Raw genomic sequence first — 21,648 nt, forward strand, 5'->3', positions numbered from 1 at the left:
TAAACCTGACATGAATAGACTATCGTCGCTTCACAGCTTGTGAACTACACTTTTAATTTCTTTCAGTAACGCTCCCACTTGTCGATACTTGCTCTCAACGTTTTCCAAATAAACTATATGTGAATTTAAATTCTAAGCTTAATTTATATTGTTTATTAATATAAATGTTAATTTATACTGACATACAGCAAGGAAATTATTTCAGTGTAAAAGCTTCACATACTGCACGTAATTAATTGGGAGTATAATATTTTCTTCAACAATGGTCCCAATAAATAATAATGCTCGACGAACAATGAAATACTTGTTCGATTTGTTGTTTCGAAATTACTGCAATATTTTTTTTTCTTCAAATACTATATAAAAATCACATTAATAAATTATCCTTTACAAACCACTACTTTGTGAAGTATAACTGAGTGAGCCTAAAGTTTCTTGTATTACAATTGTCAAGTATAGACATTGATAATAACCGTGTTTTTTTCCTTCTGCTAAGTGTGTTTATAATGTCCAAATGCCTATTTAATCCAACACTAGAAGCGCAGAATAGATTACTGTACACCCCTCCAGCTAAGAACGGGTAAGAGCAATGCTCGAATGATGCAGACACACAGACCGGTGATCCGTGCACAAAACTGCACATTTAGAGTCTGATTTCTGGCATGCCTGAACTAGTCTTTAATAAAGAAATAAATAATAATTTCGCTATTCGAAGAATGAATGAATGAATAAATAAATAAATAAGTAAGTAAATAAACAAACAAGTAATCAAATTATCGTATATCGATGGCTAAGAAGAGATACCTCTATCTACAAAAATGGTAATTTAGTTTAACTACATTGTTATTATTTAGATTAACTACATTATTATTGTGTTCACAAAATTGAACAGTGTACTAATATTTTGTTCTCAAATAGATCTTGCAGAGCAAAAACATATACAAGAAGTTTGTCTATTTTGAGAAAATAATTTCGAAGTCTTTTCTTTATTTACCTGCAAATATACAGATACGAGGTAAAAATTACTTTCTAGCCATCGATATGCAATATTATTATATTATCGTGTATATAGGCCTATTATACACAGGTAACATTATAATCAATCAAAATATATTAAACTCTTCGCCAATATACAAAATGTATGTAAGATGGCTGTCTAACGGAGGAATAAATATCATTATAGGAGGGAAGTCAGATCTCAAGTTAGCGAGTCCTTTAATGGATCAATAACACTAAAGATGTTTCTTGCAACGCGTCTTTCGAACTTATTGGTCCGTTAGTGGATAACAAAGGAATAAATGTGTTCTTGCAACCCACCAACAGTCTAGTTGAAATAAATACAAAAGAGTTTTACAATATAGTCTACTAATACAACACGAAGTTTTAATATCAATATTTAACATAGGACAGAAATATTTATGAAGCATTGTTGAATGTCAGGAATTCACCTACAGAATAGAAGGCGTGAGAAATTAGCTACTTCTTTAATTTGGCCCTAAATAATCTTATGTTTTGAGTTTGATTTTTTATATCCAAAGGGAGGCTATTAAAAATTTTTACTGCCATATAACGCACTCGTTTTTGATAGCACGATAGACTTGCTGATGGAGTATGAAAGTCACTTTTTTGACGCGTATTTATGCTATGAACTGTTGAATTAGTTAAAAAGTTTTCATGATTACATACGAGGAAGTTTATTAATGAAATAATATACTGACAAGCCATGGGCATTATTTGTAGTTTTTTTTTAAATGGTTCTACACGATTCCCTAGATTTGACAACCACTATTATTCTAATTATTCTTTTTTGTAGTAGGAATATACTGTTACTATCTGTGGAATTTCCCCAGAATATTATTCCAAAACTCATTACCGAGTGGAAGTATGCAAAGTATATTGTTTTTAAGATATTAATATTTACTATTTCTTGCATAGATCTAATAGCAAAACATGCTGAATTTAGTTTTGGGGTAACTTCTTTAATATGATTTTTCCAATTTAACATCAATTTGTAAGCCAAGAAATGTGGTTGTTGTTTCTATTAGGGACCTATTGTATTATTCTTTCTTACCATTATTTTCTAACTCCAGTCTCTTTGCTAAGATGCTTTAAATAGGGTAACCAGACGTCCTGTTTTTAACGGAATTGTCCCTTTTTTCAGCCTCTTGTCCCCTGTCCCGAGAAAAGTATGCTCGGGGCACCAAATGTCCCATTTCCCTAAATTATTGTTAAAATATTTATTTTTCTTTTATTTTATTATAAAAGATAAATTCATTAGTTTCACAAACATAATTCAGATTGTAAGTTTTGTATTAGGAATACCCGACTCCAATGCATCATCAGAAAGAGTGTTTTCATTGTTGAATTCAATTTGGTCTGATGAAAGGAATCAGTTTTTAGTTAAAACCATGAAGGCCATATTAATCACAAAATGTCATTTCAAAAATGTGTCTTGCGTGGACTTCTATAGTTTCCTGAAGGAAAGGCCAACACTTCTACAGCAAATTCACTCATCAAAGACATATGATGCAAGATTGTACAGTTGATCTTCATGGAGAATGTTAAAATAGTTACCGTAAAAGGTAATATGAGGCAAAAAATTTTGTTATGAAACAAGTTCAGAATACAATGACATGAATATGATGTAAGGTCCAATTAACCTAAAGTATTTTTAAACAGATAAGTTAACCTATTTAATCCAGACTAGTTGCAATATAAAAAATTGTCAACAATGACTTAAGCCAAGTATCCATGCTACTCTATTATGTACTTGTATAATTATTATAGCCTAGTTATTGTAAACAGTGTAGTATTTAAAAATAAATAAATAAATAAATAAATAAATAAATAAATAAATAAATAAATAAATAAATAAAGTAAGTAAATAAATAAATAAATAAATAAATAAATAAATAAATAAATAAATAAAACTGGACGTTATTGCTCACTGACATTATATAAACACAATAATGAATGATTAGATAAAATGTTGATTCATGTCAACTTTAATAAGTGTCCCGTTTTTTTTATTTTGGAAATCTGGTCACCCTAGCTTTAAGTCAACTATGCCATTCATAATTTAATAAATCATGGTTCTCAAACTGTTTTCTATGGAACCCCAGAGTTCCTCACAGCAGGTTACGGTGTTCCACGAACAATGAGTCACTTTAGTTTATAATGTGTCAGTGATGTAAATGGATGGTTGACGTCTTTAAATAATATTGTTATTGCACAGTTTAATTTTTAGTTCGATTGTAAGTTGTGTGAGGTAATCGTCATGGATAAGTGGCTGAAAACTGAAAGTGTGAAAAGATGGTGATGAAAAGAATTGTAAAAACAATAATGAAGTTAGTTGTAGCAAAGAAATCTATGATATAGCTTTCTCACATTGAACCAGACTTCAAGAAACACATTCACAACACAATGCCAGGCATGAAAATAATATGGTATTGTAGTAGAGTATATAGAAACAAAATGATATGTTTTTAATGCAATATGTTGATAAACTTTTTATTTATCATTCCATATGGTTCACATAGTGATTATTATTATTATTATTATTATTATTATTATTATTATTATTATTATTATTATTAATGAAATTGTGGCAATGCCACAGAAGCTAATTATAGTTATTCCCTAGCATGTTTTCATTTTCGAATTTTTATGACTTATTATTTACATACATTTATAAAGTAATTACGTAATAGTTAATTGTTTTGCCTAGAATGAATAGAACATCATAAATCCATTTCAATTTTCAACAGAACTCCAGGATGCAAAAATCTGTAATGGGTTTCACAATTCACTGTTTTTATTGATCAGGGTTCTTTTAATGATTCACCTCCATATTTGAAAAGTTCAAGTTTCGTTTTATTTAAAAAATCAATTTCTGTGATGATGTTTCATCAGTTGCAATTTATCTCGCTATACTTCTTTCAGTTTATGTTGACACGGATGGTTAGCTAGAGAACGTTTTTCTCATCAACAATCTGCTTCCACCATTGAAGCACAATGTAAAACTCTCATTAAGGCCAAGAATTTTTCAGAACTAAATACTTTTCTCTTATCTTCTTTCTAGATGTCTCACTGCTTCAGTGAGGTGGTGACTATCAGTGGTGGTGTTTGCATTGTGAGTCATTTTATTTTTTTAGTTGAAAAAGATCCTAAGCATTGCGAATCCAGAAGTGCATATATGGTATATAGGGGTATTGGTACATTTTTATTTAAAATCAGTAGTTTCACTTGTGTTTGTGAGTTTTCAAACCAGTGTTGGAAAAAAAGCAAAGCTTTACAATCAGATGGTAGGCTATACGCAGTGGGCACATACCACGGTTTCCCTCCTCAACCCAAAGATATTTGCTGAAATGTTACGGCAATGATGCATGCAAGTGAGAAGGTATTTCTTTCTCTTTCTAAAAGTCCTATTCCAATATAAAATAACAGGAATTTAGCCAAGTGAGAAGCCTATGGGAGCAAATTCTCCCTGAACCTCCTTCCTATGAAGTTGCTGGCCAATGTGTGCGAGGAACAGATGATGTAATATTGAGGTCGAATATGGAAATTCATGCGAATTAAACTGCGCATGTGCAGACTACATTCAAGTAACCCAATATTGTATCCTGTGGAGGAAGCAAACAATTCTACAGTACTGACAGCCATTACATTTAAGTGTGACATTTATTGTTTATATAAACTATTGCTTTAGATTAAGATTATACTTGTAATCTTGATAATGTTTCTTTACTTGAAGTAATTTAATTTAATGGTTTAATACTGTTTAAGAATATATAAATTTGGTTTAACTATTTTACATTTCCTTTGACAAGATTCCCTTTCCATAATTTCAAACTAGTCAACATTACTTCTTAAAATCAAAAAATCTTGCAATTTTGCAAGCAATTTAAAGAAAAGAAGTGTGTGAATTCTATTTAATTCTACTCTTTTTTTAAAAGTATAAATTTCAAAGAGCTTCACTAATTCGAAATTTATTCCTTCATGGGCGAAAAAAATAGTAGTACAATTTATTCTATGCAGAAGTCAGTGTAACTTGAGACGTGCTCTTTTCAAGCTGTTGTTCATTACGTCTCAAGATATTTAAATGTTTTGCATATTCTTTGTTCAGATATGAAACAGAAGCTGGAGTGTGGGTACCAAATGTAGCAATTTTTATTGCACAGTTTACTTAGACATAATGAACTTAATGGTAATGACACCCATTCAAAATTACACCAACCACCACTGGTAACGTGACTTTTTTTTAAATTTTATATAAAAACTACATATTTAGAAACTCTACTGACGTTTTTCTCAGGAAGAATTATCTGTATTACTTTGAAACTTGGCATAAAAATATATGATCAGTTCTTTATAAACAAAATGACACATTATGAAACCAACACCCCATGGGGAATCTTATACCCCTATCAGGTGCATCCACTGGGTGACAGAAGGGAGATCCTACCACACATGATGGGGCGGTCTGAAAAGCTATGTAATAAGAGCCCATGAACCAGAAAGGAGCCCAGTTCCTCGGAGCTTAAAAATACTGGGACATCCTCTCTCCAGGAATACAAATATGGAGAGCCCACATCCAGGGTACCAAGAGTAAAAATTTTAATGTTCAGGACTGAGCAGAAGGAGCAGCCCTTTAAGTAGCATTAATATAAATGATGGCTGAATGACTTAAGCCACAAGACAGCAGTCCTGCCACCATTCACTCTGCTAGAGGTCAGTAATCTCTCAGGAATAACTTCTTACACAAATTGTTCTCAGCACACGTCCAGATGGATCTATCAAGAAAAGCTATTCACCTAATCAGTGAAGTGAAGAAGAAAATGAAAGCAACACAATGCAATGGGTGATTAACAGGCAGCTCATTTTTGTTCCCAAACGTACAGCGGATCAAGTAGTTTCTTCTGGTACATCTATTACATCACATCGATGCATAACATGGCTCATTAGCCATGGATGCATAAGCAGAGTAGTATTGTAAGCAGGTATGTACGCATAGACTGTGAATCATAGTACAACAAAGGCGCTCCATCATCAATGCTGTATGTGTAAAACACCAAGTTACGACTACATTGTGATCTGATTCTAATACTGAGTAAGTTGCATTTTCATTCAAACTTTTGTGTTAATATTATTTTAATTTATCAATCTATATTATATTGTATTTAATTTTGATCTGTATTTTGTATATATTGTGTAAAATGTAAATATTGTTAATTTGTATATTGATTTTTGTTATGTGACAGCCACGTGAGATTCGATCTCATGATCGGCAGAAGAAGGGCAAGGTTGGCCGTGATTCGGGCAGGTTGCGCGTGCATCTGCTTCCTGGGGCATGTGCTGTGGCATAGAGAAGAGAGGGGAGAAAGTGACCGCGGCAGAGAGGAGAGAAATCCAGATTATTCGAGAATGCTATCTCTGGACACCCGTGGAAATTTCTAGCTTTGTAGTTTGGTTATAAATTACGACACGCGAGTGAACTTGAGCAGTTTAGCAGTTTAGTTGGTTGAGAGTTGTTATAGTCAGTGGACAGCAAGCCAGTCTTGTGTAGCAGTGAAGCCAGCTTCGAGACAGGAGTTCGACTTGAGTGTGTCTGCAGCTGTGTGAGCATTTGAAACCCTGAGTTTGAGTGCAATGGACCGCAGTTGGGGGACCTGAGTTCGAGGTTCAGTGGACTGTCTCTGAAGGTCTGTGGTTCGAGATACTGTGAACTTGAGTGACTGAGCTAGAAGAACTAGCCAACGCAAACGAACTGTGAACTGAGAACTGACAGTTCTGATTTGTAAATAGTGCTTTGTGAACATTAGTTAAAATTAACAGTTCATTGATGTTCTCAATAATCCAAGTAAATTGTCATTGTCGTCTGTGGAGTGCAATAACGAATACTGTGTGGAGTGGAAATCCCGTTGTTGACAGGAGTAGAATTGAATTGTAGAAAGTGAAGAGTTATTGTTGTAAGAATAAAACTACATTGTTGTTTTGTAAGAAAATTACAGTTATTATAATTGTCACTGTAACGTCTTGTGACATAGGAAGAACATTTTCTTAGCTTACACAAATTTTTACCGACAGTTATGGTAAAAGGTATGAATTTTATAATCTCAGAATATATATTTTTGTTTACTGTAATGGACTGATTTTGTTAAATGAATTAATTGTATATATTGTATTTATAGAATATATACAGTTAATGTGTATCATGTTTACTATTATGTTCTATAATATATATTATATATACTTACTTACTGGCTTTTAAGGAACCCGGAGATTCATTGCCGCCCTCACATAAGCCCGCCACTGGTCCCTATCCTGAGCAAGATTAATTCAGTCTCTACCATCACATCCCACCTCCCTCAAATCCATTTTAATATTATCTTCCCAACTACGTCTCGGCCTCCCCAAAGGTCTTTTTCCCGCCGGCCTCCCAACTAACACTATATTATATATACTAGTTCAGTATTATCACTGATCTAATTATAATTCCTGTCATATGTAGCACTAATATTTTGTAGAGTCATTTAAACATAAGACACAATTATGGAAAAAAGACGCTCGCTGCGCTAGCGGTTATTTTCCGTCCTTGTCACATGTATCTGCTGACTCTGTCTTTCATGTCTCACACAACATGTGTCAACGCTGTAGAGCAGCGAGCACTGTATTGGCTTAGCCCATATGCCTTCTTATTCTGAAACCGCTACAGACATATTTACTTAGCACATATCCTGTGTTTTTCCTAATCATAAGCTGATGAACTGAATAAAACTAGATATTATGTACAGCAATAAAACTGTTAAATGTTTCGATATGCATCCCTTCCCTAGTTGTAAATACAAGATGTGCAAGCAGCTACCTGCAGTGCCTTCTGTCCGAGTGCATACTCTGCTCTTTCTCCTAATTGACCGGGGATGCTGCTCATTGGGCCAAATTGTGCCCGCCTCTGTTCTAGAAGATGTACATGAGATTCCGATCAATAATAATTTACATGATGAAGAAAATGAAATTCCCCAGTCTTCCATTGCGAAAAAAGACAAATGACATTTCATTTGGCTGTCACACGAGCCTTCTCCAGCTCCAGAAGAGAAAGACATATTCGAAGTGTCCATCCTTCAAGGAGAGGAAAACATCTTACAAATGCATAAAATATAACATTCCTATCTGCTTAGAATGTAGCAGAAAATTATGCATCACATGTGCAGTGACAAATGAGTGAAGACTGTGAATGACTAAGCAAGGAATTGGATCACCTTAGTAATCAGTTACGATATGCAGCATATAAGGATAATGAAACTAACTTGAGACATGTATAAATATTTTTTGTGCATTTGTAATATAACAGACAACCACAATGTTCTACAGTTTCACGTGTCAATGTTTGTTTGCTTCTGCTGCCTATTAACTTATATTTATTTTGCTCTTTTTGAGTATTGCTTTAGTCTGAAGTTTGTGATTTTTATGTCAGTAAATATTTTATTTCTTTCACTATATAACTTTTGTATGTCACTAAATGTCAATAAATTACATATAGTGTCAAAAACAACAAAAATAGTGAAATAAAACCATGTTCAAATTTTCTTCATTACCAAAATTTAACCATGCAATTAGTTTAAACACATTACCACTGGTGCATTCTAATTTGTTACAGAGAAAAGGAGAAGCATGAATCTTTGATATGAGGCAAGGGAAAGGGTGTAATTTTCTGGAGCAGTACATTGAGTCTTATCGCATAGCAGGTAGCTATGATTACATCACAATCATTAAGTAGGATTACATGTCTAATTCATATCTCTTTTTTCCTCTTGGTGTCAATAATTGAAGCCACGAGATGCAAAACAACACAAATGCACTTTTCGGCCAAATTGAGTTAAGCACAGAATCGTGTTCCTTGCATGTCTATGCACCAAATGAGATGCAAAACAACATAAATTTCACATCACAAGCTCTTTCTTTGTATGACTTTAGAAATAGTGTGTACCAAAAGAACACAAAGTCGGAACCTATGCTCTTTTGCTGCTCATTTAACTGCCAGCAATGAAGCGCGCATGTGTTGCAAAAGCCCACAACTACTTGTTTCTTATTTTTTCGCTTGGAGAAATGTGTGTTTTCGGCAGCTGATTTGGTGTCTTAGAAAGTGAGGGAGATTTTTGTTGTGGTTTATAGTGATTTTGTGAGAAAATGGAAAGCAGTAGCAACGAAGATGGTTCAAGAAAAGTACTAAGGAAACGTGTTTGTCCAGAGACATGGAAAAGGTGATCTATTCAGCTTAAAAATGTAGCGGGAAAAGAACATGTCAACCACAGCCAGCAATATTGTAAGTGACACATTCCATTTCAAGACAAAAGTTTCAAGCCAAATGGATCTTCATCCAGCATACCAGAATGAAATACCAGTAAAGCAACCTAAGACAAAATACATTTTTAAATATATAGAAAGCATACCAGTGAAGTTTAAAGCTGTATTACAATGCATCTTAAATAAATATGGGAATTGTGAAACAAATGATAGTGATAGTGAAAGTGAAATATGGGACACTGATTATGATTAAGGAAAGCTTTGTAATGATATGTTATTATTTATACTTGTTTATATATATAATATGTTTCAGTAAGTTTATTAATTTCTTATTTTCGATTTAAAATACAAAGAAAAATAGTATGTCTTCTTTATTTACTGAGTTGCAAAACAACACAATTCCACGACTTCTAAAATTTAATTACAAATAAACTATGTGAAGCATGGAAATGACACTTTACCAGCATCATACTTACTGCAAACTGCAACACTAGAGAAAATATTATTAATCTGTGTAGCTTACATGAGACAACATTAATAAAAAATCGATTTTTTCAAAATAAGAAAAACTGGAGTTAAGACGTTTTGCATTTCATGGCTCCAATTATTTTCATCAGAAAGATGTGACAACTCCATATCCAGCCGTTGTAAGTGATAAGCTGTGCGTTGTATATAAAACATTTTATTTCCCTATCAAATACATATGAGTCAGGTATAATGAAACCATGGGTACTACTATGCACATATTTATTTCTCCGCAGTGAAGGGACCTGTTAGCTAGTAGTAAACATATTTGGCATATTGACAGCATACTGTAGACAGCTTTCTGTCAGGGTCATTGATACAGCCAATGGTGGTTAGGGTGAGGGATGCTGTAGAAGGTTACATTGACTTATTGTCAATGTGAATGTTGGGTTTGTTACAAGTGGTTATTTTTCAGTTGTGACAATGTTATCTATTGAGGAGAGAGTGTGATTTTTTGTTGAACATGCTTTCAGGAAAAGAGATAAATTTACGCAAAATGTAAAGATGAAATTTCAAAAGGGGTTTCCAGATTCGAGGATTCCAAACCGTGATAGGAAAATTTCGATAAACTGGATCTCGACGTAGAAGATCTGTGATTTTAAGTGGGAGAAACTGGACAACAATTCAGATGCTATGCTGCAGAACCCTACTAAGTCAATACGTACATTAGTGCAACAAAGTAATTTGTCTGTGGGGATATTACATAAAGCTGTACATAAAAATCTTAATTTACATGTGTATAAGTTTACAATGGTCTACCAATTACAACAGTTTGATCATGGTAAACGAATGTTATATTGTGAATGGTTTCAAAGATTTAAAACTTGAAACTAGGTTTTTCACAGACAAGGCGTGGTTTAATCTAACTTGGCATATTAAAGCACAGAACTCACGTATTTGGTCTTCAGACAATTTCAAAGCAGTGAAAGGAAAATAACTACATACTGAGAAGATAAGGGTATATCAGAGATATTGTATTCATTTACTGCCCAGCTGAATGAAAATGAAATCGAATACTGTTACTTTCAGCGCATACATCTGTCATATGATGAGAGTTTTAAATGAAATCTTTGGAGATTGAATATTATCGAAAGGACTCTAGCTGCCTCGATCCCCTAACCTGACTTCTCCACATTATTTTTTAGGAGGTGAGGCAGGAAAATCTGCTGTAAAAAAGAGAGAGAGAGAATTCCAAGAAAATTGACAACTTAAAACTGGGAAAAGAGTGGCTATGTGTCCTCGAGCAACACAGTCAGCATTTCCAGCATCGTCTGTGAGGTCAGTAAATGTATTCAATGTAATAAGATATCAATTTCCACGTTACAATCATTCAGAAAATAAATACAAATAATGCAGTTCGGTCACTAAATTTGCACGGAGAGGAGCCAGTCATGCTGTCCACTTAACTGCCATTTGTATAGCTACTCACTGCTGCGAAGAGACTAAATGTATGCACTGTAAAATAGGCAGGTCCCCTTGAAAAATCTTACAAACAAGACAGTATCATATTAAGTGCGTTATACTGTAGTTGACAGAAAGAATACCAGTAGAAATACTCACTTGACCTGGCTGAGTGTGGATGTGAGTGAATGCATATTCCCGGCTCACAGAAAAAGGACTGGTCACAACAGTGCGACTAGTGGGGACGACATCTACTGAGGATGAGGAAGAAGCAGAGGCAGAGCTGGCCACAGCCACAGGTGGTGATGGACTCAGGGCATTGTTTGGACCCCGGCTGTCTCTTGGAGATCCCTCTCCTCCTCCTCCTCCTCCTCCCATGGGCGGGGTGCTTGAGGCTGGTGGAGAGTTTGCTGTTGTCACTGTTAATTCTCCTAAACAAAACATCAAATTTCTTTTAATATATTATTTTATGCATAACTTTTACAAATTTATAATATCAGAGAGTACTTTAATTTTATATATTACACACAAACAAATATATGAACTACACATCAACTGTTTTATTTTGATGAAAATTTTATTTTCGACTTTACTTATATCAAAGTACTGTGTAAAAGAAATCTGAAAAGTTTCTAACACTTAATAGAACTCATACAAGGAACAAATTTTCTTATGAAATCTAGAATTAAAATTGTGTATGAAAAAAATGGAAAGAGCTCAACTTATTTCATGCAGCGCAACTGTGAACACTTATAGTTCATGGGTGTTATTAGGTCCACAGAAACCCTCCATGATTATAAATGGGTATAATTTCGTAATTATGAACTTCATACTAGTGTCCTAAGAAAGAATGACTCAAAGAATTCCTCTTATGAATAATGCAATGTGTCTGACTGTTGGCGAAAACAACAGATGGCAGCAGAAGTGAATAAAATCTGTTAATATTGTTTTCATTTGTTCCGGGTAGCTAGTCTTTTGCTCTTCTGTTATTTTTGCATTGTTTCATTGTAGCAAATGTTCATGATCATCTTAATGAACAACTGGCATGAAGGTGGATTGGGCGTTCTAGAGACCATGAAATCATCTGCAAGTGGCCACCAAGGTTCCCCAACTTGAATATCTGTGACTTCTTTTTATGGGGTTACAAAAAAATATCTATGTACTCCACTGTCTCAGAATCTGCAAGAGCTGTGACATCGCATCTCCGGTGTCATAGAGTCCATTCCAGGAGATGTGTTGGAGTGTGTGGCATAATTGGCAGTATTACTTTGATGTCTGTTATGTGACATGCAGGGCGCAATTGAGTTTCTGTGAGATATGCACTATAAAATTTTTGTGTTGCTATTTCTGGTATCACTATTTTCATGTACATATGACTACCAACAGTGACGTTATACCCAATTGTAATCACAGAGGTTTCCTGATGCCTTATATTTTAAAATTCTGCAAAAGAACCAACATAGGTTGTCATTTTCCCAATCAAGGACGTGTATTGCCTTAGTCAGGATATAGGATTTTTTAATAGTTTATCTGAAATAAAATATGACAAGTACAAGCCAGTACACTGCAATGCATCCAGAGCAGAGGGGTAGCTGGATCTTTGCTAAAAAAATCTATATCCATCATATTCTGGGAGTATATCTGAATTTACTCCTTGCCTGTAATGTTGGTATGACACTAATATATTTTATAACAGTTCAAAAATCTAGTGTGGACATTCCATGTGTACAGAGCATTCCTATGCAGACTGGTCCCAGGTAGTCATGTTCTGTCAGCTTATATGACAGTAGTGTGGAATGCCGTTCTGAGGAAGCTAAGCAGTAAATGGTAGAGTGAGACCAGGCTGCATAGGGGAGCATTAACAGACCTGTCCGTATACCAGCATATGAGCACTTGTCACTCACCAACAGATTTTGTTAGGTAGAGGCTGGAGTGGGAGTGGTCTACTTAGGAATAGTCTGTATAATTACATTTTTATGAGTTATACTTCTTCATATTTGTAAACACGAAGGGAATCTCCTTACAAAGCATGTGCAGTGTGAGTTATGCAAACATAATAAAATATTAATGCTCTAATATTATTAAATTAGTCATGAAAAGTTCTCATGGTATGAAATATGTCTACGGAGAATCTCACTCCAGACTGAAACCTTGCATGCAGAGACTTAGAACACATCACTGATTATTAACAGCAAAAAAAAAAAAAAAAAAAAAAAAAAAAAAAAAAAAAAAAAAAAAAAAAAAAGGGGGGGGGTCACAAATTCTCTATAGCTTCCTTGAAAGCAAAATTGATAGATAATAATATTCAACATATAAATTAAGGTCGATGTAGAAGTTTCTAGCATGGTGGATATATGTAGGGCTGTCAGACAAGGATGTGTCCTCTTGTTTCTATTGCTTAATCTTTATTCTGAGAGCATTTTCTGAGAAATTGTTGAAGATAGTGAAAAGGGCATAAGGGATGAATATTGCGCGAATATGTGCAAAAATATGAGCCTAAACATTAATGCCAAGGAAACAAAATTTGTAATTATTACCAAGGAACAAGACACTTACACGTATTAGCATAACATTCGAGGGTTTATTAATTGAATGAGTAAATAAAATTAAAATATCTTGGAATGTGGGTGGCTCTGTAAGGATTACTCATCAGTCATGGAAATAAAATGCGGAGTAGGAAACTTATTTTTAGATCTGCCATTTCAGTATGGTATCTAGTAGAGATGAACAATGGGCATTCTTGTTATATGGTCGTAATTGGTACGACCATATAACAAGAATGCCCAACGACAGGATACCTTTCAGAACATGGTGTTATAGACCTACACGAAGAAGACGAGTGGGAAGACCAAAGAGACGTTGGAGAGACCAGTTTGATGGATAAAATTCTGGAGGCGGAACAGGCCATCGGCCTAAACCTTGAAGTTATTGATGATGATGATGATCTAGTAGAGATGAACAATGATCGAGAAAGCGAGACTAACAGCGCCCGCAAAGCCCAAAACCCACACAACAATGTTGTATTACGTCGCGTCCTTGAAGTAAAGACTGGTTGTAAGTGTTCCGAGACTCAATATTGATGACTCCCAAAGTCCCGAAGTCAAGTAACTTTGAATCGCCACAGTTGTTTATACCTGACTGAACTTTATCCACTTTGTCAACTGTTATATATGTATAAACAATCAAGTAGCCTATTTGAAACCTCTCTACCTTTCAGTGTATAATAATCCATTCCCCAGTCTTTATTTAATTACTAGGCCCTTATTAAAAGGCTAGGAATTTTCTTTTCATATGTTTAAGATCAAGTGTGCAATCTGAAGTAAAAATATACCGTATAATGTTATGTTTATGTTTCTTAGAAATGCAAATTTATTTGAGAATTGTTTCTTTTCTATTTATATAAACATAGGTAATATAATATAATAGAACCAGAACATTTTGATAACTAAGATACTGTTCTGTTTTGTCTTTTAGTCTCATTTAAACATTTATAATATTATTTATTTCAATGATGTATGTTATTCAAAGTTACGAAATCTTTCCACTCCTACCAAATACTATTTTGGGAATGATGTGAGAGACTCGAAGCACACGAGAATGACGACTCGAGACTCGAAAGCCAAATGCAATGAACACAGCGAGCGAGAGCGGCAGTTAGTTTTGTTCATCTCTAGTATCTAGTATTGGCCCATGTAAAATTTACACTGATATAAAATGAGTGGCAGTAGATAATTCGCAAATTGAAAGCAATTTATTTTCTTCTCATGGAGGAAATAGATGCAGATACTTCAGCACTCAAGACTACATGATCTGTTGTGCATATTAATTTCCCTGAAAGGAAATAATGAGGTGAGATAAATAACTTCAATGGGTAGATTTGCAACCCTGGAGATAACACAGAAATGGATAGAATAGTTTCTTAATGGTTACCAGAGCTACTGACAACTCTGAAGGTATCACTCTCGCCCTGGGCATTCCTACTGTTCACTGATCCATGGTCTTCAGCATTTCACAGAGACAGGAATACCTACGATGACTCACACATTTGCATTTGGTATCAATGAAGCTTGTATACCCACCCTGTGGGAATTATGATTTATGAAATGACAGCAAAGGTACAATGAAGTGGAGTACAATCTATACAGTTAAGGGATATGAAAGAACACCAGGAAGAATGCCCATTTTCCGATCTTGTCCTCCAAACTATCATCCTAGACAATGTAAAAAATTGAACCTGACTTCATGAAATATTTCTGCACTTTAACACTTACCTACAAAAGGCGCTATTGTAGGTTATGTGGTTGAAAACAACCAATCATATTTTTATGACAACATTATCAGTAGAGACGAAATGCAAATGCATGTTTTTGTAGGAACACAGGGCATAGCTCAAACTTAGTACTTATCCATTTCATTACTTTCCGGTTCCAAATATGTGTTTAAGCAATTATTTGCTTAATCATGCATATAACATACATCATATTTAGTTTAAATGCATGTTTTAATGGTTTTGAGTGGACACCTCAGTTTCTCGATTTTTGTGTCTTGTTTTAGCTTCAGGAATAAGGATTGAAGAAAGAAACGATAAAAACTAAATAACAGAAAAAGATTCAATCAAGTTTGCACCCATAACTTCTTGAAATACAGAGAGGTCATTCTCTGCCTATATTGACTGACAAGCGTAGGAACCTCACAGCAACCAATTTAGAAATATTATTAGTTCTTAATTGTGCAAAAAAAAAAAAAAAAAAAAAAAAAAGTGAAGTGAAGTGAAGTGAAATAAGAAATTTGGAACAAAAATGAAAGTGCACATTTCAATGTATTTTTTGCTTGATCGTGCATGATTCATAGTTCGTTAGTGCATGAATCCATGTATATTTTGGGATTTTATAATCCATGGAATTCTTGTCTCTAATTATCAGCATGCCAAGAACTATTTACTACTGTGGTATCTCTAAACATTGTTTGGTTTTCTTTTATATCTCTTAGTTCTGCAATCAGAAAGAGAAAAAGAAATTGGCTGGACCACTGGCTGACAAGAAACCTTCCTACTGAAGGATGCATTGGAAGGAATGGTGAACAGAAGAAAACTTCGGGGCAGAAAAAGATATCAGATAATAGACAACATTAAGACACATGGTTCATATACGGAGACTAAGAGGAAGGCGAAACATATGAAAGATTGAAGAATGCTGGGTTTGCAGTGGCAGAACACTATGAATGAATGAATAGAAGTGCTACAATGTTTGTAGTTTTATTCTTAAGAGATTAATAAATATTATATTATATAATAGTTAACTACAACTAATTTTACATTTCCAAAATACATGGAAAACCAAAAGTGAGAATGGAGACTTACTCTGCATGGCAATGTTACTAACAATAATAATGATGATGTGTCAATGACAAAGACAACGATGATGGTAGTTGTAGTAATTTGTGATGACAGTTGTAATGATGACAACTCAATAAAATCTATGTTTGTCAATATCAATGAAGATGAATAATGAAACCGTAATGGAATGGAATGAATACTAGACATATTCAACAGTTTAGGTACAAATATGATACGTTCATTTGTATTTGTTATTCACTTTAACACATACGAGTATGAATATACAATTTTCTTAAAATTAAATGTTAAAAAAATGTTAAAAAAGGTAATGTGCAGCAATCTCCGGAAATCAAGATGAGCTGGAGCCACAGTAGTTTGAAACACATTGATGATGACACCACACTGGTGTTGAAATTGGCCTGTCTGCCATTGAGGTATATTACCTTTTTTAACATATTTCAACACATTTAACGTTTAATTTGAAGAAAGTTTTATATGTTACATATCTTTAACTTACCATCTGTTAAAAAAAAATAAATACAAGAAAAAGTTTTACTTTAAAATGTTTTTATCTTCGTGTTTCTTGTACATTACATTTGTTACATGTAATTGAAGCAATGCCAATATACAATCAACATTTACTCGACAACATAACAGATGAGCAGACTCCAAATTTTAAGTCCCATTCAGGTAATGACTTTTTCGTATTGGATTCATAAGCCATCATTACATCGCACAAACAAACGAAATTAATGTGTGTAAGCGACAAATAATAATACCGGTATTATAATGACCTTTATATGGTCGTCTTTCTCTTCTGTAGGGGCGTGAGCATTTATAACTATGATATCGCACCATCCACCCTTAAGTACTAAATACGATAAATTCGACCTTTTTTACTGCTGATTTTATTCTTTTATGAACAGAGAATCCTGTTCCTAATTGGTGATTATTATTTCCTTCCCCATAATACAACAAGTAATCTCCTATTTGTGATATGCCATTAAAAAGACCTTTGGGGAGCCGAGATGTAGATGGGAGGATAATATTAAAATGAATTTGAGGGAGGTGGGATATGATGATAGAGACTGGATTAATCTTACACAGGATAGGGACCAATGGTGGGCTTATGTGAGGGCAGCAATGAACCTGCGGGTTCCTTAAAAGCCATTTGTAAGTAAGTAAGTATGTATTATAATGATCTGTGAGTAAATAGAAACTTGGACTCATTCAGTTTATAACCTGTTTCACTAGGTGTGAAACCAGCATTTATTGGAATGGTGTAAAGTCAAACTGCATAATATTAGTGAAGTTAATTATGATACCTGTGTTTGTAGTATACTGGTTAAATCATGTGATTTGGAATTTAATGTCCGAATATCGTGGGTTAAATCAATCTTTACTGATTTAATCCTTCTTTATCATAATGAAATGTAATCCGTGGTGCAACAATCATTGGAGGACCAAGTCTGAGAAGCCAGCTGCTGGCCTCACGTCCACATGCCTCCGCAGAGGTCATGCTTAATTTAATTTAGGATGTTCCCTGTTATTATTATTATTATTATAAATTATTGTTAGTATTAATTATTAGTATTATTAATTGTATTTTTAATTAACAAGTTTATTATTGTCATTATTGAGTGTAATTAGTTACCACTGCCACCGGGTATATATCCATTGCAGTGTGAATAAATACATACATACAATCATCCAACCAGTATGGGGCTCAGCACAATAATCAACCCCCCCCCCCCCCTCCCAGTTGTATAGCTGGTCTTCGAAACTGGATTTCATTACCTAGCATATTGCCCCAAGATCATCATGATGATGGGTGTGAGCACTGGTCCCATATATTGGCCGAAATTTCGGGAGAAAATTCCTTTCCCATGAAGACTAGAACCAGTACTAAATCTGTGACGCAAGTCCCGACATAATGCCTTAGATCATGATACTACAGTGCAGGACATTTTAAAATATTGTCTTAGTTCAACAAAGGATTCAGCTCATATGATAATAATAGCAGTCACCCTTTTCAGCATAGTCACAAAGATGGTGTGCTTTTACCCATAATATGTACATAAAGATTAATTTTTGGTCCTACAGAATTGATCTGTTATGGTAAGAACTGTTATTAGAGGAGAAAAATTCGCTCCGGCACCAGGGATCGAACCCATGTCCTTGGTTCTACGTATCAAGGACTCTAACCACTGAGCTATGCTGAAGTTCAATTCACAGCACCAGATCGAATCCCCTTCCTCTACTGGGTGTTCAGTTCAAAGTGTGTCATGGCTCGCAGTATGCCGTCATGTGGCTAGTCGATGAGCCTAGAGAATTCAATCTTCCTACACTTCCGCAGAGGTGTATTACTTATGTGCCAGAGAAGTTGCCTAGCAAGTACGGCATTCATTCAGAAGAGTACTTACTGATACATACGGTAACGCCGGTAGTGGCAGGAATGTGAACTGTTTCGAAACATGTACTGAGGTGAGTTTTTTTCTTACTGTTGGGATATGTGGAGAGAGTTAAGACGATTACTTACGTATTTGTTGACATTAATTTCGACGGTCAACATGGACACGGAACATTTGATTTGTGGTTGTGGAATGTTTCCGTACGCAACCGATGATAACAAATACCCTGCATATGACTTGCCCGCGCAAAACACAGTTCGAAAGAGGTTATGGTAGACTTTACAGACCGCCATCTGTTGCTACGATGTTCAAGTTATACCGTACACGTTCACAAGTTCAGATTGGACGCCTTGATTAATAGGCAACTTCTCTGACACAAAAGCTGAAACTCGCTTCAAAATCGCTGACTCATCAACAGTGACGTCATGACACACTTTGAAATGAACACCCAGTAGTATTTTTCCTTTTGTAGCCTTACTCCATGTTCAACATATATGTTATATATTGACATATTATATTAAGTCAATTGCCATTATACAAGGAGCGCATTCTTCGCCCAACAGTGCATATGCTGTGGAATCCCAGCCACCAAGTCACTCAAGTGAGTGCGCTCCTTGTATAATGGCAGTTGACTTAATATAATATGTCAACATATATGTCGAACATGGAGTAAGGCCACAAAGGGAAAAATACTAGAGGAGGAGGATTCGATCCAGTGCTGTGGATTGAACTTCGGCGTAGCTCAGGGGTTAGAGTGGTTGGTATGTAGAACCAAGGACCCGGGTTCGGCCTCCAGTGCCGGAGCGAATTTTTCTCCTCTAATAACAATCATAATATGTACGACCTCTCCAGAAGTCCAGTAGGCCCATTTCCAGGGTCGTAGGTGGATGAGAAATTCGCATTCTTATTAATCACGTCTCTACTTTCGTTTACACATTTTAATTGGGTTGAAATCTAGAACACGATGACCAGATAATAAAACGAAAGTCATGTCTGACGATGTTATGAGGTTTTTTATTACACTGCTGATGCCTTTATTTTAAAACTCGTGGACATGCTTCCTTATTGACTCCCCTCCTCTCCTCCCCGTAATGCACCTCTTGTTGGTTCAGCCTGAGATATATGCTAGGCACTTCTCTGTAACTTGCTGTGTAAATTGGTTGTCTCTTGTTTGAATGGGAATAAATTTTGGTATTCTGTTGCACTTTGTAACGTATTGTCTGCTCAGGTTTACTTATATTAAATTGAGTACTTTACTTTTATTTAATTCGTGTTTATTACGTATTTGTGAAAAGTGAGTGGGTTTAAATTTAAATAATATAAATTATTATAACATGCTCCATTTTGGTAACAAGTTGTTAAATCAGGATTATTTAACTTGTATTACACTGTTATTATATACGGAATTAATATACATAGAGTAAATGGTGAAATTGTGCAATTCAAGAACTCAAAATATTGTTTAGCATTGATTAATTCATCTAATAGTCACTTCACGTAACATTCAAGACATTCAACATTTTTGATAATTTAAATTCTAGTATTAACTGTTTTCCCATTGCATTTAATTTCACATCTTATTACAGTAAAACCTCGATAAGACGCGCCTACTTATTATACTATCCCATGTAATATGCTTTTTTTGTCCGGTCCCTGCACATTTCATATATAACACCCTTATAAAATACCCTGTTTTGCTCAAGTCCCACACAATACGCTGTTTTTGTGGAATATTTTCGATGTAATTTTCAGCAATATACTGTAACAGCAATGAAACATCTTGGTCACTGAATTCGAGAGAGAAAAAGAGAGAGAGAGAGAGAGAGAGAGAGAGAGATAGTGTGTGTGTGTGTGTGTGTGTGTAGTGATGGAAAAACGAGAGGGTATGTTTATTTGATTTATTTATTTTATTGGGTTATTTTACGACGCTGTATCAACATCTAGGTTATTTAGCATCTGAATGAATTGAAGGTGATAATGCCGGTAAAACGAGTCTGGGGTCCAGCACCGAAAGTTACCCAGCATTTGCTCGTATTGGGTTGAGGGAAAACCCCAGAAAAAACCTAAACCAGGTAACTTGCCCTGATCGGGATTCGAACCCAGGCCACCTGGTTTCGCAGCCAGACGCGCTGACCGTTACTCCACAGGTGTGGACGAGAGGGTATGTTAAAATTATGAATGAATAGAAGGGAGTAAAAACAAATTACAATGAACTTTAAATTAAAGTTAAATTTCATTGATTTAAAGTTCATTGTAATTTTTTTTACTCCCTTCTATTCATTTCACTTTGTAGATGAATAAATCTCTAAATTCAGCACAGGTAATATTTGAGAGAGAGCATATACCTGTGTTCTTCTTTATCATATAATAAGAACAACAATAATAAACCGTGGCGTCACAGCTCTTGAAGGGCCCAGACTGACCAGCCGGTTGCTGACCTCACATTCACATGCCGAAGCAGAGGTGGACGTTCATCCAACCAGAATGGAGGTATCATATGGTTAGTACGATGATCCCTCCAGCCATTATAGCTGGTTTTCACAACCGGATTGTAGCTCCCCAAGTGCATCACGGTGCTGGGTGGCCACTGGTCCCATACACTGGCCGAAATTTCATGAGAAAATTTCTTCCCCCATGAGGACTTGAACCAGTGTGCATTCATAATGCGAGTCC

At 35.0% G+C, this 21,648-nt stretch overlaps 1 protein-coding gene across 12 annotated transcripts in view; it reads right to left on the minus strand.

Annotated features, from left to right (window-relative positions):
- NfI (Nuclear factor I) overlaps positions 1-21,648 on the minus strand; it is an 849,368-nt gene that overhangs the window by 27,880 nt on the left and 799,840 nt on the right. For all 12 annotated transcript variants that reach the window (XM_069838135.1, XM_069838131.1, XM_069838133.1 and 9 more), the window contains one exon: positions 11,389-11,660. In XM_069838135.1, the coding sequence (XP_069694236.1) occupies positions 11,389-11,660 (272 nt within the window). The remainder of the gene's footprint in view (positions 1-11,388; positions 11,661-21,648) is intronic.

The sequence above is a fragment of the Periplaneta americana genome, chromosome 10 (assembly GCF_040183065.1).
Source record: "Periplaneta americana isolate PAMFEO1 chromosome 10, P.americana_PAMFEO1_priV1, whole genome shotgun sequence".
NCBI classification, from domain to species: Eukaryota; Metazoa; Arthropoda; class Insecta; order Blattodea; family Blattidae; genus Periplaneta; species Periplaneta americana.